This window comes from Dipodomys merriami, unplaced genomic scaffold (assembly GCF_024711535.1).
Source record: "Dipodomys merriami isolate MVZ:Mamm:240054 unplaced genomic scaffold, mDipMer1.0.p SCAF_1688, whole genome shotgun sequence".
Taxonomy (NCBI): domain Eukaryota; kingdom Metazoa; phylum Chordata; class Mammalia; order Rodentia; family Heteromyidae; genus Dipodomys; species Dipodomys merriami.
Genome location: NW_027203035.1, coordinates 188 through 25,124, shown reverse-complemented (window position 1 = coordinate 25,124; position 24,937 = coordinate 188). Strand labels below are relative to the sequence as shown.

At 50.6% G+C, this 24,937-nt stretch overlaps 1 protein-coding gene and 1 long non-coding RNA gene across 2 annotated transcripts; both read left to right on the top strand.

The window, feature by feature from the left end:
• The first annotated feature begins 11,073 nt into the window (after positions 1 to 11,073).
• On the top strand, positions 11,074 to 12,478 carry LOC138828939 (uncharacterized). Its single transcript, XR_011372430.1, has 3 exons — positions 11,074 to 11,417; positions 11,815 to 11,982; positions 12,203 to 12,478. It is a non-coding gene; the product is annotated as an uncharacterized lncRNA (long non-coding RNA).
• A 5,029-nt stretch (positions 12,479 to 17,507) lies between these two features.
• On the top strand, positions 17,508 to 22,677 carry LOC138828936 (ly6/PLAUR domain-containing protein 5-like). Its single transcript, XM_070024968.1, has 6 exons — positions 17,508 to 17,573; positions 17,930 to 18,077; positions 19,727 to 19,855; positions 20,679 to 20,855; positions 21,130 to 21,276; positions 21,398 to 22,677. Exons 1-6 carry the CDS (start codon positions 17,508 to 17,510, stop codon positions 21,646 to 21,648), a joined length of 918 nt encoding a protein of 305 aa, XP_069881069.1. The 3' UTR covers positions 21,649 to 22,677.
• Positions 22,678 to 24,937: the final 2,260 nt, after the last annotated feature.

Sequence of the window (24,937 nt, the reverse complement as noted above, 5' to 3'; positions counted from 1 at the left end):
GGATCCCTCAGGTGGGCGTGGAAGCATGAGTCTAGCAGAGGAGATGCAGCTGAGATGTATACCGTCTCTCCTGGGGTGTCCCTGTGCCCCCCAGTCATGCTCGTGCATTCTCTATAGTGGGGACTCGCTGAAGGCCACCAGAGCCCACTCACATCATGGGGTCTGTGGGACCCCATCGCCGTGGACCCGCTAGTGGACGTGATGACTAGAGAAGCCACAGAATTGATTGTAGCATCTCTCACGTCTGTGGGCTTCCTCTCCTACTGGGGCTCCCCCCGGGGAACCTAGCTGAACACGAGGGGCCCATGTGGCGCACACTGCCCAGCTCCGTGGGGTCTCCTACCACATGTGACCTGGAGGCTGGGGGGCGCCATTGCCGTTTCTCAGTGGAAAGCCAGCCACGCGAGTCTTTCCCACAGAACTGCAGAACCCAGCTAGCTCCCGCATCACCTGCTGCCCAGCCTGGGGAGCAGAAAAGATCTTCATGTGGTAGGGGCCTTCATCCCACCTCCTGGACAACCTCCATCTCCCTGAGGTCCTCGTCTCCTAAAATAAGGAGAATTTGGAGATTGCAGCAGAGCTGGGGCTCAAGTGGTAGCACTCTAGCCGTGAGGCCCAAAAAGCTCAGGGACAACATCCAGGCCCTGAGTTCAAATACCAGGTCCAGTACACAGGAAAAAACTCATTTCAAACCAAATCTCTCAAGCTGGGCACTGGTGGCTCACACCTGTCATCCTAGCACCTCAGGAGGCTGAGCCAGAGATCCCTGCTGAAAGCCAGCTGGAAAAGGATAACTTGTGAGACTTTTATTTATCTATTTATTTTTGGGTCCGGTCGTGGGGCCTGAACTCTGGGCCTGAGCGCTGTCCCTCAGCTCTTCAGCTCAAGGCTAGCGCTCTACCACTTGAGCCACAGCACCACTTCCAGCTTTTTTCTTTTTGCTTATGTGGTGCTGAGGAATCAAACCCAGGGCCTCATGCATGCAAGGCAAGTGCTCTACCACTGAGCCACCTTCCCAGCCCCCGTGTGAGACTTTTAATTCTAATTAACCATCAAAAAGCCAGAAGTGGAGCTGTGGCTAAAATGGTAGAGTGCTAGCCTTGGGTCAAGAAGCTTAGGGACAGAACTTAAGCCCTGAGTTCAAGCCCTACGACTGGTACCAAAAAAAAAAAAAAATTCTTAAACGAAAGGAAAAGAAGGGATGGAAGGAGGGGGAGATCAGAAGGTCAAAGTTTAAGACTAGCCCACAAGATGTCCTCTTGACCAATGACAAGGCACAGTGGCATACACCAGCCATTCCAGCCACAATGAAATACACAAATAGTATGATCACAGTCCAGTTTGGGCAGAAACTGAGAACTTATTTAAAAAATAACAAATGTAGATGTGTGGAGAGCCTGCCTTGCAAGCAGGAGGCTCTGAGTTCAAATCCATGCACCATTAAAAGAGCATCTTGGGGCTGGGAATGTGGTAGAGTGCTTACCTAGCACGCATGAAGATCTGGGTTCAAGTCCTCAGTACCACATACACAGAAAATGCCAGAAGTGGCTCTGTGGTTCAAAGTGGGAGAGTGCTAGCCTTAAGCAAAAAGAAGCTCAGGGACAGTGCCTAGGCCCTGAGTTCGAGCCCCAGGACTGGAAAAATAAAATAACACCGTGGGGTGGGGACCAAAGCCAAAACCGTGTGGTGACCAGAAGCAGGACAGCCTCAGCCTCCCAATTCTCCCCTGAGAAGCCCTAGGTGGCCATCTTCCCCACCCACAGCCAGGCTCCCCTCTTACACAGGAAAACCACCCTGGCCAGTGGCCGGATGCCCTGAGAAAGCCAACAGATCAATGCAGAGCACCACCAGCCGCCATCCCCCCCCACACACACCTCCACCATGTCAAACCCTAACTTCTAATCCAGACCCAGCAGACAAAAGGGGTTTTACATGAAGACCCAGAAAATGCCCACTAAGGGGAGGGAAGGCAACTACTATCTTCAGTTCATTTACAAAATAGGCATTGTTAGCCTGGAGAGAAAGGTCAGAGAAATGTCAGTTAGATCATCTCATAATGAATTGTGGGGGGGAGGGGGTTAGTCCTGAGTTTCAAACCCAAGAAAAGCCCTCTGCCACAGAGCCACATCACTAATAAAATCTTTTGATTCAGTATGGTGTGGTTTTTATTTTTTATTTTTTTATTTTTTGTCGGTCATGGGGCTTGAACTCTGGGCCTGGGCGCTGTCCCTCAGCTCTTTAGCTCAAGGTGAGCGCTCTACCACTTGAGCCACAGCACCACTTCCAGTTTTCTAGTGGTTTATTGGAGATAGGAGTTTCACGGTCTTTCCTGCGCAGGCTGGCTTTGAACCGTGATCCTCAGATCTCAGCCTCCTGAGTAGCTAGGATGACAGGCGTGAGCCACCGGCGCCTGTCTTTTACTTTTTTTTCGGGGGAGGGGGGCCAGTCTGGGGCCTGAATTCTGGGCCTGGGCGCTGTCCCTCAGCTCTTCAGCTCAAGGCTAGCGCTCTACCACTTAAGCCACGCACCACTTCCGGCTTTTTCCTTTTTGCTTATGTGGTGCTGAGGAATTGAACCCAGGGCCTCATGCATGCAAGGCAAGCATTCTACCACTGAGCCACCTTCCCAGCCCTTAGTTTTATTTTTTAACCCCAGTGCTGGGGATGAAACTCAAGGACTTTATCCAGGCAGCAGCCAGCCACCACAGCTCCTCTTTGCTGAAGACCACATCTATGTCCCTGATGTCATCACCTCCTGCTACCGCAAACACATGCCTGGGTCACATGCAATGGCCACTGGGAAAGAATGTGTGGTCAGCCCTTCCTGGTGCTGAGAGAGGACACTCAACTTTCCTGTCACCTGCTACACAGGTGACTCCACTTATCTAACAACTGTCCACGTAGACAATGAAAATTGCAATGGTAATGAGTATGCAACCTCAAGATGATGCACATTAGCCGGGCTCCAGTGGCTCACACCTGTAATCCTAGCTACTCAGAAGGCTGATCTCTGAGAATCACAGTGCATAGCCAGCTCGGGCAGGAAAGTCCAGGAGACTCTTCAAATAACCACCAAAAAAGCAGGAATTGGAGGTGTAGTTCAAGTGGTAGAGAACCAGCCTTGAGCAGAAAAAGCTAAGGGTCAGGACTCAGGCCCTGAGTTCAAACCCATGTAGCAGCACAAAGAAAAAAGAATAAAAAGAGATGTATGGTGTAAGATAGGCATGGTGGCACATACCTATAATCCAGGCTATCTTCCCCACAATGGCTACAAATAGATCATTGGGATGGCATATGACAAGGGGACAAAAGAAAACAGGTTTTCATAGGAGAAATGGCAGAACTCGAGACTTTCTTCTTATGTGTTTTTATTTTTTTTTGTCAGTCGTGGGACCTGAACTCTGGGCCTGGGCACTGTCCCTCAGCTCTTCAGCTCAAGGCTAGTGCTCTACCACTTGAGCCACAGCGCCACTTCCAGCTTTTTTCTGAGTAGTTTATTGGCGATAAGATTCTCACAGACTTTCCTGCTTAGCCTGGCTTCAAACCGTCATCCTCAGATCTCAGCCTCCTGAGTAACTAGGATGATAGGCATGAGACACTGTTACCTGGCCCTCCACTACTTCCTTGTATCACCTGATGCAGGTAAGGGTTTGTGAAGTTTCCCTTTAAGTGTAGGAACTCTTCGCTTAGGGTCCTTGACTTTGACTGCAGAATAAGAATTTCTAGACTAGTCGCGATGGATAAGACAATTTGGCAGTGCTTTATTGAGCAAATATGCAAGGAGGCAAGCAGACAGATAAGCAGAAGGGCAGGGGCACACTCTTAAAGAGTGTGAGTGGGCTGGGAAGTTGGCTCAGTGGTAGAGCACTTGCCTTGCATGCCTGAGGCCCTGGGTTCGATTCCTCAGCACCATATAAGCAAAAAGAAAAAAGCCGGAAGTGGCACTGTGGCTCAAGTGGTAGGGCACTAGCCTTGAGCTGAAAAGCTGAGGAACAGTGCTCAGGGCCAGAGTTCAGTCCCCACAACCGGACCAAAAAAAAAAAAAAAGAGTGTGGGTACTCTCACAGGGAGATAGACCCACAGCTCTTTGGCTGTTAGGGTATTCATATGGAAAGGGTAGGAGGTCTGACAGGGGTTTCAGCTTTGCTCTGATCACTCCTGGTGCTACTTTCTGAGTTTCTGGATGGTTGGGGCATCTCTTCCAGGTAAGAATGCATCTTATAAAACAGATCCTATCCTTGAGATAAGGCACCCTGCATTTCAAGTGGGAGATGGCTTAAGTTTGGGGGAAGCAGTTTTCTCAGGGTGACATACATCCTGTTAGGAAACAATGTATCCTGTTGTCTCTCTTAGAAGCAAAGATGGCACTTCTATGTTTCTAAATACCATGTTCTTGAGTTGCCTTCACCAGGCCTCATTTTCCTCAAATTATACTGCCTTATTTCCCCCTAAATGACTTCGGTCCCTTAATCTTTTTTTCTTTCTTTCTTTTTTCTTTTGCCAGTCTTGGGGCTTAAATTCAGGGCCTGGGCACTGTCCCTGTGCTTCTTTTGTTCAAGTCTAGCACTCTACCACTTGAGCCACAGTGCCACTTCCAGTTTTTTCTGTAGTACTGAGGAATCAAACCCAAGACTTGCAGGTTAGGCATGTTAGGCAAGCACTCTACCACTAAGCCACCTTCCCAGCCTCTGGTCATCTTTTTTTTTTTTTTTTTTTTTTTTTTTGTCGGTCGTGGGGCTTGAACTCTGGGCCTGGGTGCTGTCCCTCAGCTCTTCAGCTCAAGGCGAGCGCTCTACCACTTGAGCTACAGTGCCACTTCCGGTTTTCTGGTGGTTTATTGGAGATAGGAGTCTCACGGTCTCTCCTGCCCGGGGTGGCTTTGAACCACGATCCTCAGATCTCAGCCTCCTGAGTAGCTAGGATTACAGGCATGAGCCACCAGCGCCTGGCGCCTCTGGTCATCTTAAGGCAATGAATACCTCCTGTATTTGCTGTAAGCTTACCATTCCTCATTTTTCCCTAGCCTAGCCTAGCCTACCCAGCTTCACTTCTTTCCCCCTCCTTCCTTCCAACCCTTCCCTCATTCATTCCCTCTTTTACTTTCTTCCTTCCTCTTTCCCCCTCCTTCTTTCCTTCTCTCTCACTCCTCTTCTTTTTAAAGGCACTATGTAGTCCAGGCCAGCCTCGAACTCAGGACTCACTTGCCTCAGTGCCCCCCCAAGACTCAATACTTTCAACCACAAAAATGGAGAGTTGACAGGGCATGAGAAAGATGGGGGGGGGCAACAGGCTGGGTAGCAGGGAGCCTGTGAGGTCCCCTTGGGGACTCACCAGACAAGCTCCCCCATGTTAGGACCAGTTTAGCCAAAGTAACTCCATTTGGTACAAGCAGTCATTTATTTTGTAAAGCCTTATGCTTATGAGCTGACCTTGCCTGCATCTGTTGTTTGTGCAGTAAGGGCAAGCCAACCCTGTCTGTAAGAAAAAAAGGAAGAAAAAATTTCCAAAAATCAGCCAGTTCCCAGAGACCAAGCCAAAAATCAAGGTCGGGACAGGCCAGATGGAGGCGTCCAATCAGGAGAAAGCACATATGTAACCCTTCTGTTTTAACCAATAAGAGTAAGATTAGCTACATGCTTACAGTTAGTTTATGATTTGTGGTTTTGCCCTATAAAAGCTAGCCTGTAAGACTAGGCGGGGTGGCTCTCTCCATAGAGATGGCCCTGACTGGTCAGTTTGATTCTTGATGCTTGGCTCAAAATAAAAGCTTTGCTTAACTTTTGCTTTGTGTCAGCCTCGTTCCTTTGATCACAGACTTTATCAGATGGGGGCTCGTCCGGGATCAAATGAGGAGGACTGAGCCAGTTGGAGTGGCCCACTTTCTTTACAGGATGACCACCAGAAGGAACATTTGTCTTGGCCCAAATCTACTCTACCCAAAGTTTACTCTGGAAGTCTTTGACTTCCATTGGGACCAGATACCATACATCGTGGCCTGGCGATACCTTGTGGAAGAGCCACCATCATGGTTAAAGCCTCACCTTCCTCCTGCTAACGAGACTGTTTCTCTCCCTCTGAAGCAGGTCAGATCTCCAAAATCAGAACAAAACGGGCTGGGAAGGTGGCTCAGTGGTAGAGTGCTTGCCTTGCATGCATGAGGCCCTGGGTTCGATTCCTCAGCACCACATAAGCAGAAAAAGCTGCAAGTGGCATTGTCTCTCAAGTGGTAAAGTGCTAGCCTTATTCTGAATAGCTGAGGGACAGCACCTAGGCCCAGAATTCAGGCCCCATGACCAACAAAAAAAAAAAAGAAAAGAAAAGAAAAGAAAATCAGAACAAGAAGAAAAATCTAAAAGACTGTTCTACCCCTATCAACATAGAGGATCTGGACCCCCCACCTTACTCTTCCTCTAGACTCAGCCCCCAACCCTGTACTCCTCTTACTAGCTCACCCCATACTCGCTCAGGATTTGCACATGGGGCTGCCAATCGCGAGGATTCCCCTTGCCCCGGTCTCTCACCCTCTCCTTTTCCTACCCCACACCCCGGTCCCTCTCCTTCCCCTTCTTCCCTCTATCCTCCTCTGCCACCTTCTCCCCCTTCGTTTCCAACAGCGCTTATTGCTGCCTCTTTGCTAGGTTGCTCCACCGGACAGCAGGGGGCACCCTCACCTAATCATATTCTTTTCTCTTTTTCTGACATCTATAATTGGAAAGCCTAGCATTAAGTCTTTCTCTGCCCACCCCCAGGACTTGATTGGTCTCTTGGAAACTGTCTTCCTTACCCACCAGCCCACCTGGGTGGACATCCAACAGCTTCTTATGGCCCTCTTTAACACGGAGAAGAGGGATCGCATTATGAGGGAAACACATAAGGTGATAGCTGAGAGGTTAGGACAAGTGCCCCAGAGAATGGAAGTCTACTGCCCCAAAGAACCCCCTGACTGGGGCCCAAACACCAATGAAGGTAAGGAGAGCCTCCATGTCTACTGCCAGACTCTGTTGGTGGGACTCCGTGAGGCTGCAAGGAGGCCCATAAATCTAAGATTAGCACGGTGACTCAAGGTAAGGATGAGTCCCCCGGGGGAAGGGAGCTTTTCTGGAGAGGCTCCTGGAGGCCTATAAAATGTACAGCCCGATCAACCCTGAGGCCCCCGAAAATCTGAGAACTATTAACCTTGCCTTAACTAGCCAGTCGGCCCCAGACATAAGGAGGAATCTTCAGAAGATTGAGGGGTTTGAAGGAAAAAAAAAAAACTGAGTCAGTGGGCATAGCAAAAAAGGTGTTCAACAACAGGAATGTACAAGAGGATAAGAGACAGAATAAAAGGATTGAAAGGCTCTGGCATTACATGAGGTGGGAAAGAATCAGGGAAAAAGAGGTCAGTCTAAAGGAAAAAGGCAGATAGAAGGTGGATAGTGGAGGGAAAAGCCTAAGGGCAGAAAGAACAAGCGGGAGGACTTAGATTCAGATCAGTGTGCTTTCTGCAAGGAAAAGGGACCCTGGGCCAAGGAGTGCCCTAAAAAGGAAATGACAATACTGGCCAACAGAGACTGAGGGGGCCATGGTTCGGAGCCCCTCCCCGAACCTCAGGTTAAGATTGAGGTGGAGAGGGGCTGGGAAGGTGGCTCAGTGGTAGAGTGCTTCCCTTGCATGCATGAGGCCCTAGGTTCGACTCCTCAGCACCACATAAGCAGGGGAAAAAAAGCCAGAAGTGGTGCTGTGGCTCGAGTGGTAGAGCACTAGCCTTGAAGTGAAGAGCCAAGGGACAGCGCCCAGGCCCAGAGTTCAGGCCCACGACCGGACCCCCCCCCCAAAAAAAAGATTGAGGTGGAGGGAAAATCAATTGACTTTTTAGTGGACACGGGAGTCCAATTTTCATCGTTACTAAAGCCTATAACAAAACTATCTGGAGAAAAGATCTGAGTATGAGAGGCAAATGGCACAGAAAGACATCAATGGACAACTGAGAGGACTTTAAATTTAGCCTCGGGAATAGGGTTGTAAAACAATGGCTACTGGCGGGACCTCATCCCACATTGACCTCCATATTTGGGTACCCCAAGGGCCATGCCGAACTTCTGCTTGGAGGGTAAGGCCGGACACTTCTTGTACTAAACTAAACATTGTAATAACAAATCCCAGAGACCTGCTTTGGAAATATGGCAAAAATTTGGGGTCTCAGATACTATAAAGGTGGCAAAGACAATGGTGGGATGTTCACGATCCAAACGTTGAAACTACAAAACCACCCCGACCTATAGGGCCAAATCCGGCCCAAAATTCCCCAAGGTCATCAGAACCAACACAGGCTCCCACCACCTTCGCCCCAGATAAGTCCAGTATCAGCGATAATCACACCACTGAAGTTCTACTTCCATTGGTAAAGTCAATGTTAGCTTTTTAAATGTTTCAGACCCCAACATAACTCGAGACTGTGGTTATGCTTAAATCCTCAGCCTCTATATTATATTAAAATAGAAACTAACCTGACCATAGAGACTCAAAAAGGCCAAATTAAAAATGAGAGTTCTTATGACTCATGTAAATGGGAAAAGGTGCCCAGGCTAACCTTAGGGGATCTAAAAGAAAAGGGGCTCTGCCTGACAACACAGACGGGAAATGAGCTTCCCCATAGCGAGACCTATGTCACACCATAATAGTCCCTACTGTTCCAACTCACTTCCTTAAGGCCCACACAGGGACTTGGTTTGCTTGCAACTCGGGAATTACACCATGCCTTAACCTTGCTTTGTTTAAAAACTCTTCCTGGAATGAGCTCTGTATAACTGCCCACATTCTTCCCCAAGTAGATTATTAGGGAGGACCCAAGGGATTCCAACATCTTACTGCTGGGATGGGAAGGACAAAACTTGCAATTCACATCCTGAGCCCCGCGCTAGTTGTGGCGGGGATAGCAGGGTTCACAGCAGTAGGTACAGCAGCTTTTTTTTCTTTTTTTTTGTCCAGTCGTGGGGCCTGAACTCTGGGTCTGGGCGCTGTCCCTCAGCTCTTCAGCTCAAGACTAGTGCTCTACCACTTGAGCCACAGCGCCACTTCCGGCTTTTTTTCTTTTTGCTTATGTGGTGCTGAGGAATTGAACCCAGGGCCTCAAGCATGCAAAGTAAGCGCTCTACCACTGAGCCACCTTCCCAGCCCCAACAGCAGCTTTAATAAAGGAAAAAGATTTTGAGGTCCTTGGATCTCAGGTAGATGCTGACTTACGCCACAGGCATGAAAATTTAGATAAGGTAACTGATTCTTTGAGCTCTTTAGCTGGAGTAGTATTACAATTCAGAAGAGGACTTGATATATTGTTTCTAGAAAAGGGGGGACTTGCAGGGCCTTGGTGGCTCACGCCTGTAATCCTAACTACTCAGGAGGCTGAGATCTGAGAATCGTGGTTCAAAGCCAGCCCGGGGAAAGCAACTCCATGAGACTCTTATCTCCAATAAACCACTCAGAAAACCAGAAGTGGTGCTCAAGTGGTAGAGCGCTAGCCTTGAGCTGAAGAGCTGAGGGACAGTGCCCAGGCCCAGAGTTCAAGCCCCATGACTGACAAAAAAAAAAAAAAAGAAAGAAAGAAAGAATAAAGAGAAAAAGAAAGAAAAAGGGGGGCTCTGTGTAGGCCTGGGGGGAAATTTGGGGGGGTTACATGGAGGTCATCAAAAACAGTTTGGCAGCTATGAAAAAGAGACTAGATAAATGCAAACAATGGCGCAAAAACTCTCAAGAATGGTATAAAAGCTTATTCAGCTGGTCCCCATGGATGACATCCCTAATATCAGCAATAGCAGGACTCCTGGTCATATTAATACTAATATTGCTTTTTGCCCTCTGTATTATAAATACCTTAATGTCATTTGTACAAAAGAAACTTGGAGCGGTAAAAATGTTAGTCCTACAGGCCCAGTATAACCCCTTACAACAGGAGGACATAAAAATTGGCTGAAGAGTCAAGGCATTGACTCAGTTTCAAAGATAAGGGTGGAAAGTTAGGACCAGTTTAGTCAAAGTAACTCCATTTTGTACAAGCAGCCATTTAGTTTGTAAAGCATAAGTATGAGCTGACCTGCCTGCATCTGTTGTTTGTGCAGTAAGGGCAAGCAAACCCTGTCTGTAAGAAAGAAAAGGGGGTGGAATTCCAAAAAATGGCTAGTTCCCAGAGATAAAGCCAAAAAGCAAGATCGGGACAGGCCAGGTGGAGGTGAAGGGTTAAGGTTTTGTTGCTTGTTTGTAGCAGAGCAACACGTGGTGGTAATCCAAACACCTGGTTGGTTGTGTGCCTTTATAAACCCTGAAAATGTTTAGCTCGGGGCTCTCCTCCTAGGCTCCTCTGTGTCGGAGTGTAGGACGAGGCCCGAGCTGCAGCCCGTTTAAATAAAACCTTAAAACAGCTGTAGAGTCTGACTCTGGATGGTCTTCTTGGTGGGGATCCTGCGACCTGGGCACAACAGAGGCATCCAATCAGGAGAAAGCACATATGTAACCCTTCTGTTTTAACCAATAAGAGTAAGATTAGCTACATGCTTACAGTTAGTTTATGATTGGTGGTTTTGCCCTATAAAAACTAGCCTGTAAGACTAGGCGGGGTGGCTCTCTCCATAGAGATGGCCCTGACTGGTCAGTTTGATTCTCGATGCTTGGCGCGAAATAAAAGCCTCGCTCCTTGGATCACCGACCTTACCACACACCTCCCCACCCCACCCCCCAAAAAAGAGGTTCCTTCTGTGTGAGGGCTGGGGACTGCCCCTGCCCTTCTACCCCACACACCACCGCTGGCCAGGTCATCGCCTACCGGTGACCCCGACTGCGAGAGCCTTGCTGACCCCGCGACCGGGTCCTAAATATTCAAAGAAACTGCGAGTTCCCCGAGGCTGCTCACCCCTCAGAAAGGATCCCAGGAAGTGCCTGGGCGGCGAGGGGAGGAAGGAACTACAGTTCCCAGAATTCCACACGCCACCCCCCGTTGTTCCGCCCCCCTTCAGGCGGAAGGGCAGACAACGGCAGGTTTCCCAGAAGCCCCTAGGAGAGCAGGCTTTGGATTCTTGTCCTCACACTGCTGATGCCAGTATCTTTTATTAATATAATATAATAACTATATTGTATAATTATAATATATTATATATAAATACATTATATTAATTCTTCCAGTGTAGCAAGTACCCAAATCGAGCTTTTCCGGGGGCGGAAGTGCTCCAAGCCACCGGAAGAGGCGGGACTACGGTTCCCAGGACCCTCTGTAAGGCCTTCCCTCCAGCCTGCTCTTCTCTGTAGCATTAGCAGGTGCAATCTAAATGCTTGTTTTCTCACTTTGCTTTTTTTTTTATTGTTTATTTTTACACATGTCAGAAGTTGGAAATATGGAAGTAAAAGACTTATGAAGAGAGAGTATGAAAGAACGTCACATTCGCTAAAGTAATGAAGGACAGCCTAAATTGTGGGTTTAGTATGTGGGCCTAGATTTGCCTATGGCTAAGAACAAGTGAAAAGGAGATGCAACCCCAGCAGAATGTGAAACAAACAGCAAAATTCTCATTTCTTTTCTTTTTTTTTGGCTTGTCTTGGTTCTTTGTTGTTGTTGTTGTTGTTGTCAGTCGTGGGGTCTGAACTCTGGGCTTGGGCGCTGTCCCTCAGCTCTTCAGCTCAAGGCTAGCACTCTACCACTTGAGCCATAGCACCATTCCCGGCTTTTTCTGTTTATGTGGTGCTGAGGAATTGAACACAGGGCCTCATGTATGCAAGGCAAGCACTCTACCACTGAGCCACCTTCCCAGCCCATCCTCATTTCTTTTTTTTTTTTTTTTTTTTTCAGGTGTGCTGGACACTGGTGGATCACAATTGTGCTTCTAGCTACTCAGGAGGCTGAGATCTGAGGATCAAGGTTGGAAGATTCAAGGTTTCCAGCCCTGGCAGGAAAATCTATGAGATGCTTATCTTCAGTGAACTACCAAAAAGCTGGAAGTGGAGCTGTGGCTTAGTGGTAGAGTATTAGTCTTCAGCAAAAATGCTGAGGGACAGCACCCAAACCCTAAATTCAAACCTTAGTATTGGTACATACACAAATATCTCTGTTAGTATCTTCCCATTGGCTGCTTTTGATATTTCATATTTTGGTTCACCCTTTCAGATGGTAGTTTACTGTGTCAGACTGGGTTTGCTGCATTCCAAATCTAAATCATCTACACCTCTTTTCATTACAGGTTAACTAACACCAGTGACCATGAATAATGCCCATGGAATTTGAGTGGGCAGAAGTTAAGGAGTATTATGCAATCATCAGTTTGTTATAATATTATCATGGTTGTTTGTTCTTGCTTTAGAAATTTTATCAGTGTAAAAATAAACTTCTAGGGCTGGAGGTGTGGCTCACATGGTACAGTGCTTGCCTAGCATGCACAAGGCTATAGGTTTAATTCTTAGTACTGAAAAGAAAAACTGTTATTAAGATCTAATGGCTTTGTGACCTACATGTGTTAAGATGCTAAAATAATAAAATAAAGTACTAACCCTATTAGACATCTATCAAGTAGGAAAAACAGGGGCTGGAAGTGTGATTCAGATGACAGAGTGCATGCCTAGCAAGCATGAGGCCCTGAGTTCAACCCCCAATGTGGAGGAGGAGGAGGAGGAGGAGGAGGAGGAGGAAGAAGAAGAAGAGGAAGGAAGAATGAGAAAGAGGAGCAGGAGGAAGAGGAATGGAAGGAAGGAAGGAAGGAAAGAAAGAGGGGCTGGGAAGGTGGCTCAGTGGTAGAGCGCTTGCCTTGCATGCATGAGGCCCTGGGTTCAATCCTCAGCACCAATAAGCAAAAAGAAAAAAAGCCGGAAGTGGCGCTGTGGCTCAAGTGGTAGAGCGCTAGCCTTGAGATGAAGAGCTGAGGGACAGCACTCAGGCCCAGAGTTCAGGCCCCACAACCAGACCAAAAAAAAAAAAGAAAAGAAAAGAAAGAAAGAGGGTGGGGAGGGGGATGGGAAAGGATGGGAAGGGGAAACAAAGGAGGAGGCTACAATGCTTGACAATGTACTCATTAGGGCTGGGAAGGTGGCTCAGTGGTAGAGCGCTTGCCTTGCATGCCTGAGGCCCTGGGTTCGATTCCTCAGCACCACATAAGCAAAAAGAAAAAAGCCAGAAGTGGTGCTGTGGCTCAAGTGGTAGAGCGTTAGCCTTGAGCTGAAGAGCTGAGGGACAGCGCCCAGGCCCAGAGTTCAGGCCCCACGACCGGACCCAAAAAAAAAAAAGAAAGAAAGAAATGTACTCATTATCTTGCCCATATAATTGTAGCCCCTCTGTATAGTATTTTCACAAAAAGAAAGAAAGAAAGAGAGAAATAGAAAGAAAGAGAGAAAGAAAGAAAAGATGACAACTAAACCTCCATTCTTCAGAGGCCCTGAGCTGAAACTATGGAAGCAGGAAGAGTAATTTGGATCATAACATGTTCTGGGATTATTCCAGGAAGTAAGAGCTGATGGGAGGGGCAGAGATTTGGGCCAGATGATAGAGTAGAGGGTGAGGATGCCTCTTGTCTAAGAACCATTGCACCAGACGAGGTTAAACAAGTAAGGAAGATTCTATTCAAGATTATTGTCATAAGACAGGGAGACTAAACTCAACTCCCTGGGAACCACCCTTAGGAGGGTCTTTCACTAGTGGAAAAGTACGGGGTAGGGGGTGGGTAATAGGAAAGGGTGGCCCACAAAACGTATCCTGAGAGGCTAAAGTTTATCTCTCTGATAAGGCCACTGTGTCAGTTCCTGCTTGCTTATCCAAGTTAAGCTGTTACCTCCCACCATGTCTGGCGATTCTATCACCAAAGACTTGGCTCCCTGGTCCTGGAGAAAGGTTGAAAAGAAAGCTAGCTAGAGGACTTCAGATAAGTCTCTCCATTTCCAAGGGGTGGAGAAAGAAAGGACAAAGTCAAGTTTTCTCAAATGAGGGTTGTAGGGGTCTGTGTTCTGTTATGGTGACTGAATCTATAGTCATTATATAGATCATTTATAAAGAATAAATGTAGCCGGGTGCCAGTGGCTCATGCCTGTCATCCTAGCTACTCAGGAGGCTGAGATCTGAGGATCATGGTTCAAAGCCAGCCCGGGCAGGAAAGTCCGTGAGACTCTTTATCTCCAATGAACCACCACAAAACCAGAAGTGGTGCTGTGGCTCAAGTGGTAGAGCGCTAGCCTTGAGCTGAAGAACTCAGGGACAGTGCCCAGGCCCAGGGTTCAAGCCCCACAACCAACAAAAACAAAAAACACGAAGTGGTACTATGGTTCAAGTGGTAGAGCATTAACCTTGAGCACAGAGAGATTCAGAGACAGTGCCCAGGCCCTGAGTTCAAGCTCCCACCACTGGGGGGAAAAAAAGTCTCACGGACTTTTCTGCTTGGGCTGGCTTCAAACTTCAGTCCTCAGAACTCAGCCTCCTGAGTAGCTAGGTGTGAGACACTGGTGCTGAGCTCTAGCCTTCCTTTGACTGGTTAATTTTGAGATAGGCTCTCACTTCCTAGTGCATGCATAGACTGTGATCCACCTATATTTTAGGCTTTCTTTTTTTTAGCTAAGATGGCAGGCATGCACTATTATACCCAGCTGAGGGTTGGGGGCAGAGTGGGGAGAGGGGAATGGCACTCACATGTAAGCTCAGGCTGGCCTCAAACCACGATTCCACCAATCTCAGCCTCCCAAGTAGTGAAGATTACTGGTGTGAGCCACTGGCACTGACTTTGCTGTACCTTTTCTGTGTTCATCCTGCCTCAGTCTCCCAAGTGCACGGATCGGGGCTGGGAAGGTGGTTCAGTGGTACAGCACTTGCCTTGCATGCTCGAGGCCCTGGGTTCGATTCCTCAGCACCACATAAGAAAAAAGCCAGGGGCTGGGAAGTTGGCTTAGTGGTAGAGTGCTTGCCTTGCATGCCTGAGGCCCTGGGTTCAATTCCTCAGCACCACATAAGCAAAAAGAATAAAATCCGGAAGAAAAAAGCCAGAAGTGGCACTGTGGCTCAAGTGGTAGAGCACTAGCCTTGAGCTGAAGAGCTGAGGGACAGCGCCCAGGCCCAGAGTTCAGGCCCCACAACCGGACCCCCCAAAAAAGAAAGTAATACCAAGTGCGCAGATCACAGGCATGTACCACTGTGCCTAGCTTCCTGCGGCACTTTAAGATGACAGAGTGTAGCCAGGCGCCAGTGGCTCACTCCTCTCATCCTAGCTACTCAGGAAGCTGCGATCTGAGGATTGCAGTTCAAAGCCAGCCAGGGCAGGAAAGTCTGTGAGACTCTTTATCTCCAATGAACCACCAGAAAACCAGAAGTGGCGCTATGGCTCAAATGGTAGAGTGCTAGCCTTGAGCTGAAGAGCTCAGGGACCAGGGACAGCGCCCAGGCCCAGAGTCAGCCCCACGACTGACCAAAAAAAAAAAAAAGATGGTGGAGTTCATCAGGGGTGAGGCAAAGCAAGTATTCTAGCTCAGCTTTCTTCTCCTAAAGCCATGCTGTGGGCCCCATCCTGAGGACCTCATCTCATCCTAATTACCCTCCCAAGGTGTCACCTTCTAAAGACCAGCCACATATTGATGGGGGGGGGAGGTCATGTTTCCAAATTAAGAACTTTGGGGGGAGAGGGAGACATGTTCAAACCCTAGCAGTCCTCTGAGAAATTGGAGGCCAAGAGGCCTACAATCAAGGAGAAAACTGTGCAAAACACATTCCAATTCAGAGGACCCTTAGTCTCGGCTGGTATGATGACTACATCCTGCCCAGGTGTGTGGGTCATGACCCCCAGATCTCGGCACGTGCTTAGGGCTCTTCCTGCCCTGTAATAGGAGAGAGAGTCTGACTCCAAGCAGCAGATGACCCAGCTCAAGAGTCTGAGCCTCCCCGATCTACCTGCATGTGTCAGGGAGGGTCAGGGGGATTCCTCCAGCTGTCTGTCCTGTCTCCTACCTCTCCTCCACATTTGCTGCCATCCTCTTTGCATCCCGTGTGTACAACACAATGTTTTGTTTATTCTATTGCACACAGGGGTGGAGTGGGGTGGCTCGGTGGTAGAGCAGAGGGTTCCCGGCATTCCATCCCTACTACCACAAAATAATGATAATAATAATTTCACATATGACTGTTTGCCTACATGTAAGCAGTCTATAAAACGTTTTAAAGATTTTCTTTGTGTGTGAGCTGGGTGCTTATGGCTCACAGCAGTCATCCTAGCTACTCAAGAGGCTGAGATCTGGGCTGGGCAGGTAGCTCAGTGGTAGAGTGCTTGCCTTGCATGCATGAGGCTCTGGGTTCAATTCCTCAGCACCACATAAGCAGAAAAAGCTGGAAGTGGCGCTGTGGCTCAATTGGTAGAGCGCTAGCTAGCTGAGTGACAGTGCCCAGGCCCAGAGTTCAGACCCCATGACCAGCAAAAAAAAAAAAAAAAAAAAAAGAGGCTGAGATCTGAGTATCACCGGTCAAAGCCAGCCCTGGCAGGAAAGGGCATGAGACTCATCTCCTATGAACCACCAGAAAACCGGAAGTGGCGCTGTGGCTCAAGTGGTAGAGCGCTAGCCTTGAGCTGAAGAGCTGAGGGATAGCGCCCAGGCCCAGAGTTCAAGCCCACAACAACCAACAAAATACATTGATAAATAAATGAATGAAAGATCTTTTGTATAAGTAAGCATGGCTCCAAACTCATCCCAAGCCGCCATCTCAACCTTGTCAGAGCAGAACCAGAAATGGCAGCGCTGCGCACCCTACCACCCTTGGCTCTGTCTCAAGCACCGGTGAAGGGCTGGGAGCGCCTAGAAACCCCACTGTAGCTGTCAGCTATCCTTCTCTGCCTCAGACAGCAACCACAGGGCCTTTACTTTATCAAGTCTTTATCAGTGTTAAATCTATGCACAGATCCAGCAAGCAATAGTTTGTTTACTTAATAAATACTTAGGAACTTTCACAAGATGTGTGGGCATCCCTGTCCACCATAGGACCCCCTTCCCCTCTTGGTTTGTACAAATCCAATCATGTGTAGTCCTCTCTCTCTCTCTCTCTCTCTCTCTCTCTCTCTCTCTCTCTCTCTCTCTCTCTCTCTCTCTCTCTCTCTCTCTCTCTTCTTGCTGGTCCTGAGCTTGAACTTAGGGCCTAGGCACTGTCCCTAAGCCTCTCTGTGCTCAAGGCTAGCGCTCTTACCACTTGAGCCACAGCACCACTTCTGGATTTTTCTGAGTAGTTTATTGGAGATAGTCTCATGGACTATTCTGCCAAGGCTGGCTTTGAACCATGATCCTCAGATCTCGGCTTCCCAAGTAGTTAAGATTACAGGTGTGAGCCACCAGCATCCATCCTTCTCTCTCTCTGTTAACTTATTCATTCATCTATCTATTCAGGCATTCATTCATCCACCCATCTACCCATCCATTCATCTATTCATCTACCCATTCATTCATCCATCTACCCATTCATATATCCATCCACCACCCATCCATTTATCCATTTACTCATGGCTCATTTGTTCATCCATTCATTGGGGACATTCTAGGATGTCCCCAAGAGGACACAGGCAGGTCTCTGAGGCTGTAGATGAGTTGCAGAATGAGGAGTCCTTGGTCCTGGAAGGCTGGGGGGATGGGAGGGGGTTGATGGGTGGCTCAGTCTAGAGATATGGCCCCAAGATTGGGAGCTCTGTGTGTGTGTGTGTTAATGTGGGTGCTGTATGTTGGGGTGAAGAAGGTGAAGAGACACAGACAAGCCCACTTGACACCAGAACAGAAGGTGGGGTGAAGGACAGAGGCCAGGAAACACAATGTCACCAAGATGAAGGGTTACAGGTCTGCACCCCGGGAGGGCAGGCCCCCACGCCCTCCTCCTTCCAGGCCCAAAACTCACGGGGCCTCATCCCAATTACCTAGGAGGGGACCAACCCACCCGGGCCAGGGCGGGGCGGAGGAATCCGGATGCCTAGGGATCTTCAGGGAGAACCAGCCAGACAGCAAGCCAGAGCTTCAGGGGCTGCCGACAGAGAGGGAGTTGCAGCTCAGTGCTACTCATCGCCATGGGGCTCCCCGGACACATCCTGCTCTTCCTTTTAGGAACTGTCCTCTGCCTGCCAGGTACCTGACCTTCTAGTCTGACAGGAAGAGGATGAAGGGCCTAGACCCCTGGGTCTGAGGGAGGAGGCTGGTGTCTGGACCCCTGGGTCTGAGGGAGGAGGCTGGGGTCTGGACTCCTGGGTCTGAGGGAGGAGGCTGGGGTCTGGAGTTCTGGGTCTGAGGGAGGAGGCTGTTGTCTGGACCCCTGAGTCTGAGGGAGGAGGCTGGGGTCTGGAGTTCTGGGTCTGAGGGAGGAGGTCTGGGGCCTGGAGTTCTGGGTCTGAGGGAGGAGGTTGTGGAGACAGTCCACCTCCTTTCTCTTCCCCTGCTCCATTCTTCTATCATCAGTCACTCTTTCTGGCCACCGCCTCCTCCTTCCTCTTGCCTGAGGATATTTCTGGGAGCCATCAGGGGCCATTTTCCAAGCTGGCAGGGTTTGCCTTCTTCCCAGCTCTCCCCCCCCCCCCCCCCCGCACTCTCCCCCAAGCCCCTCCATGGTCTCAGTGGAAGAGGCCTCTGGGCCCTGGAGCAGTGGCAAGGCGGCTGCTCCTGAGCGAGAACTGTGTGCATGCGCTCACCTGTGGCCAGCTTGGGCTCTGTGGGCCCCTGGGCCATGTTTCCATATCAGGGCCAGTTCAAAAGTGAATTTGAGGGTCTGTTCATCTTGAAACTCTAAATGGATGGGTCCACAGTTCCACTGGTCTATGTTTCATGAGATGGAGACCTGTATTTAAGTTTGTGTGTGTTTTCATGGTGTGGTGTGTGTGTGTGTGTGTGTGTGTGTGTGTGTGTGTGTGTGTGTGTGTGTGTGTGTGTGTGTGTGTACCAGTACTGGGGTTCGAACTCAGGGCCTGGGCACTGTCCCATAGTTTTTGTTGTTTTTTCTTTCTCTCAATGTTGGTGCTCTACCACTTGAGCATTACCTCCACTTCTGGTTTTTCAGTGGTTCATTGGAAATCAGTCTCATGGACTTTCCTACCCAGACTGGCTTTGAACCTCAATCTTCACATCTCAGCCTCCCGAGTAGCGAGGATGACAGGCGTGAGCCACCCATGCCTGGCTGTCCTCTATGATTTGAAACTGAACTATCATGGCTTGGATTTTGGTGATTTTGTAACAATGATGTGTTCTCGCTAAACTGTGATGTGTGTGGTTCACGAGTGGTTCATGTGTGTCGTTTCTCTGGGTTTCCTGTGTTTCAGATCCCTCTGTGTGTCACTGCTGTCACCCATGTCAAATCGCAGTGGTAGCCACACACTTGGGTGTCCACAGGACAGCCATGTGGGTTCACAAGGCTCAGTTGTGTCTTTCCCGATGGGATGTGCATGGCCCTGTGTTCAAGCGTGGTGCGCATGTGTGGCCGGCCCGGCTGTGTGTGCAGGCTGTGGTGGGTGTCTGTCTCCCAAAGGTGTGCCTCCTCCGTGGAGCTGGGGAGGGGTGGGAAGCACATGTGTGAGTCACTTCTTTATCTAAATCACCTGGACGAGGAGGAGTTTGGGAACAGTCAGGAGGGAAAAACTGGACAAGCAGCCCCACCATGACACAGCCCCTGGCTCAGCTGGGATGGGCCACAGTCACGGGCCCTGGGCAGAGGATCCGGTCACGTGGCACCCTGAAGTCCTAGGCCAGGCTCTCCCCTGCTCCCCTGACCCAGCCCTTCTCCTTCCTAGGGTCCCAAGCTTTGCAATGCTACAGCTTTGAGCACACCTACTTTGGGCCCTTCGACCTCAGCGCCAAGCGTCTTCCCAACGTGTCCTGTGCCCAGGGCTGCTCCGAGGTGCTGCTGTCGCTGGACACTGGTGAGGAGTTGGGAGGGTGAGAAGAGGGAGGGGAGGGGAGGGGAAGGGAAGGGGAGGAGAGAGCCAGGGCTGAGAAACTGGGGAGGAGTTGGGCACTGGTGGCTCATGCCTGTAATCCTAGCTACTCAGGAGACTGAGATCTGAGAATCGTGGTTCCAAGCCAGCCCAAGCAAGGAAAGTCTGTGAGACTCTTACCTCCAATGAACCACCAGAAAACCAGAAGTGGCGCTGTGGCTCAAGTGGTAGAGCGCTCACCTTGAGCTGAAGAGCTGAGGGATAGCACCCAGGCCCAGAGTTCAAGCCCCATGCCTGACAAAAAAGAAAAGAAAAGAAAAGAAATTGGGGATAAGAGGAAGGGTAGGGAAGGATAGAGAGAATGGGAGGACAGAAGGGATAAGGGAGGAGAGAGGGAAGGGGGAAGAGAAAGGAAAGAGGAGAGAGGGAAAGAGGAAGAGGAGGAAAGACAGAAAAGCCGATGGGAGGGAGACAGGCCTGGAGTGGAGGGCTGGAGGAGGAGGGAGGGAGAAGAGGTGGGTGACAGCAGAGGGGAGGAGAAAAGAGAGGTGACAACAGAGGCTCCCCCCCTCCCCTCTTCTCTTCCTGCCCTCTTTCTCTCCTCCTCTCTTCCTCTCCTCCCCCTTCCCTCCTCCTCTTCTCCCATCCTCCCCCTCCTCTCCTCTCCCCCTCCCCTCTTCCTCTCCTTCCCTCCTCTCCCCTCTGCCCCTCCTCCCCTCGTCCTCTCTTCCCTCCCCTCTGCCTGTCCTCCTCTTCCTCCCACCTCCTCCTCCTCCTCCCCTCCACTCCTCCCTTCTTACCACCGCAGGGTACCGGGCAACGGTGACCATGGTGAGGAAAGGCTGCTGGACGGGCCCCATCACAGGCGCCATGCAGACCAACCAGAACGCGCTGCCGCCGGACTACGCGGTGGTTCGCGGCTGCGCCACCGACTTCTGCAACGTGGACCTCAGGACCCACGACAGCCTCCCCAACCTGAGCCACGGTGGGCGTGGCCGGCGGGGGCGTGGCCGGCGGGCGGGGGCGGGGCCGGCTGGGCAGGAGGGGCGGGGCGGGGCGGCAGAGGCGCGGCCTAGAGATAGCTGAATTGGCCCGCGGAGAGCGAGTGATGGGCGGGGCCCGTTGTGGGCGGAGCGTGCCCACGTTGTGTGGGCGTGGTCTCGCGGTGGGCGGAGCCTCGCCAGCACCTTCCTCCCGCTCCGGGCGGGGGCGTTCAGTGCGCGCCTCCCGGGCCTGACGGGCCTCTGCCCTCTGGCCAGCGCCGGACCCGCCCCGGCTCAGCGGCACCGAGTGCTACGCCTGCGTGGGGGTGAACCCCGAGGACTGCTCCCCCGAAAAGTCCCGACGAGTCCAGTGTCACCAGGACCAGAGCGCCTGCTTCCAGGGCAGCGGCCGGATGAACATCGGTGAGGGCCTGGAAGGGTGGACGGGGCGGGCAGGGCAGGCGGAGGGCGGAGCACCGCGTGCGGGCGGGGGGAGGCCGGGCCCTGGTCCTGGCCTGACCCCTCCCGGCCCTGCCCACCGCAGGCAACTTCTCGGTGCCCGTGTACATCCGGACGTGCCACCGGCCCGCCTGCACCACCATGGGCACCACCAGCCCCTGGACGTCCATCGACCTCCAGGGCTCCTGCTGCCAGGGGCGTCTGTGCAACGCGGGCTCCGTGGCCCAGCCCTTCCACTCGGCCGCCCCGCCGCGGGCGCCCCACGGCCTGGCCCTGCTCCTCGCCGCCCCCCTGCTGGCCCTCGCTATGGCGGGACCCCTGCGGCTCATGGTTTAGACGGCTCCCCCACACACACACCAGGGTGCTGGGGGCAGAGTCCCCCGCACCCCCTTTCTCCTCGCTGCGATCATCTGCTCACTGGGGGGGGGCAATGGTCCAGGAGTGGCCATGACCCCCACCCCTCCCCCTCCTTCCCCACTGTCCCCTGCTTAAGCCGGGGAGAGGGAGAAAGGGCCACACCCTGCCCCCCCCTCCCCAGCTCCCCAGCTGGGGAGCAAGAGAAAAGAGCTTCAGGGTGGGGACGCTTCTTTCTTATCCAAACCACAACAGCCACAGTGAACACCTCAGTTTCAGGATCAGCCTGCAGCAGAGCCTGCACCCATCCTAGGAGCCAACAATTCCACACCCTACCGGAACTAACTCACCATTCCCCCAAAACACATGGACTATACAGGGTCCCTAGCAGGACCACCGTCTATAACAGTCACCAAGTAGAAACAACCCTATATCTATCCCCATGAGCAATCAAACACGCAAAGTGATTGTGGCCCACGCACCTGATGGAATAGTATACAGCGACCAAAAATGAGCCGTCCACAGCAACATGCAACAGCACAGACAAATCTCAGCACAGAGGGTTGAGGATAATAACAGGCACCCAGGAGAACATGTTACACTAATCCACTTGAGCAAAGCATGAAAGGTTTTTTGTACAAAAATGACAGAAATGTGGGGCCAGGTGAGGTGGTGCACACCTATAATCCCAGCTATTCAGAAGGCAGAAACATAGGTGGACAATGGGCCAAAGCCAGCACAGAAAGAAAGAAAGAAAGAAAGAAAGAAAGAAAGAAAGAAAGAAAGAAAGAAAGAAAGAAAGAAAGAAAGAAAGAAAGAAAGAAAGAAAGAAAGAAAGAAAGAAAAGGATAGTGAGACCCTAACTCAAAGAATAAGCTAGGTTGGGTTGGCACAATTACCTGGTGGGTGGAAGTAGGAAGACTGAGGTCTGAGGCTGGTCCCTGTTTGAAAAAAAAAAAAGTATGAAAAATAAACTAAAGCAAAAAGGACTGGTGACATGGCTCAAATGGTAGAACGACCACCTGGCTGGTGGGAAAGATCTGAGTTCAAGTCCTAGTACCACAAAAAAAAAAATAATGTCAGGGCTGGGAAGGTGGCTCGGTGGTAGAGTGCTTGCCTTGCATGCCTGAGGCCCTGGGTTCGATTCCTCAGCACCACATAAGCAAAAAGAAAAAAGCCGGAAGTGGCGCTGTGGCTCAAGTGGTAGAGCACTAGCCTTGAGCTGAAGAGCTGAGGGACAGCGCCCAGGCCCAGAGTTCAGGCCCCACGACCGGACCCAAAAAAAAACAAAAAAAAAAAGAGGAGATGGGGAATGCATGTGTATGTGTGTGGAAGTGTCACAGTGAACCCCCTCTTTACAACTAAAGTATGAAGAAGGGAGGGAGGGAGGAAGGAAAAGGAGATGACTCTAGTCTGAGAGAAGAGGCATGGAGGCCTGGTCTGTGGGAGGAGGCATGGGTCATCTCCATAAAAATGATCCTTGGAAGCCGGGCGCTGGTGGCTCACGCCTGTAATCCTAGCTACTCAGGAGGCTGAGATCTGAGGATCGTGGTTCAAAGCCAGCCTGGGCAAGAGAGACCGTGAGACTCCTATCTCCAATAAACCACCAGAAAACCGGAAGTGGCACTGTAGCTCAAGTGGTAGAGCTCTCGTCTTGAGCTGAAGAGCTGAGGGACAGCGCCCAGGCCCAGAGTTCAAGCCCCATGACCGACCAAAAAAAAAAAAAAATGATCCTTGGGGACTGATGGCTAGAAGCGGGAAGGGGGTTCTAGGGGTTCACACACAGTTACTTGGTCTGAGAACTTGGTGATGTTTACTTATGACTGGCCCTTTTTCACACACACGTTCAGTGTTTTCAATCAAAGAGATTTTTTTAAGTTTTCTTGGTGCCATCGGGCACCAGTGGCTCACGCCTATAATCATAGCTACTCAGGAGGCTGAGATCTGAGATTCGTTGTTCAAAGCCAGCCCAGGTAGGAAAGTCCATGAGACTCTTTTTTTCTGGGGGGGGGGGGTCCGGTCGTGGAGCCTGAACTCTGGGCCTGGGCGCTGTCCCTCAGCTCTTTAGCTCAAGGCTAGCTCTCTACCACTTGAGCCACAGCGCCACTTCTGGCTTTTTTTCTTTTTGCTTATGTGGTGCTAGGGAATCGAACCCAGGGCCTCATGCATGCAAGGCAAGCACTCTACCACTGAGCCAACTTCCCAGCCCCGGTCCATGAGACTCTTATCTCCAATAAACCACTCAAAACCACAGAAGTCATGCTGTGGCTCAAGTAATAGAGCACTCACCTAGAGCTGAAGAGCTGAAGGACAGTGCTCAGGCCCAGAGTTCAAACCCCATGGCAAAAAAAAAAAAAAAAAATCTTTCTTGGTGCCAAAAAGAAGAAAAAGGAAAAAGAAGGGAGATGTGAAGAATACATTTAGAAGGCAACTTTAAAATAGAAATGATTAGCCAGGTGCCAATGGCTCACACCTGTCATCCTAGCTACTCAGAAGGCTGAGATCTGAGGATCACTGTTCAAAGCCAGCCCAGGCAGAAAAATCTGTGAGACCCCTGTCTCCAAATAAATAAATAAATAAAAACTGGGAGCTGGGAAGGTGGCTCAGTGGTAGAGCACTTGCCTTGCATGCATGAGGCCCTGGGTTCGATTCCTCAGCACCACATAAGCAGAAAAAGACCGAAGTGGTGCTGTGGCTCAAGTGGTAGAGCACTAGCCTTGAGCTGAAGAGCTGAGGGACAGCGCCCAGGCCCAGAGTTCAAGCCCCATGACTGACCAAAAAAAACTGGGAGTGGAAGTGTGGTTCAAATGGTAGAGTGTCAGCCTTGAAGGAAAAAGCTCAGGAGCAGCACCCAGGCCCCATACTAGCATACACACACACGCGAACACACAGAGAATATGTATGTGTATATGGAAATTGACAGGCCAGATACCCACTGAGGTCACAGACGCCTCCCCCCTTGGGTACACAGGTGCCATCTTTCCTCAGCAGTGACCACAACCCACTGCCTGTACCCAACACCAGACGCTGTCCATCCACAGATCCTCAGGCCCTCCCTAGACCAACAGAGTGGAAGCCTCAGTCAGCACCAAGGACAGGTCTCAAAACACAGCAAGGCCTCCTGCAGTGGGGAAGGGGAAAGGAGGGGGGAGGGGGGAGACAGGAAAGGAGAGGGAGGAGGAAGAGGAGGGCGAGTAGGAGAAAAGAGACTTGCACAGATTAACTGAGAAAGACTCAGAGGCAAATCGAAGCAAAATGACAGACTGCAATT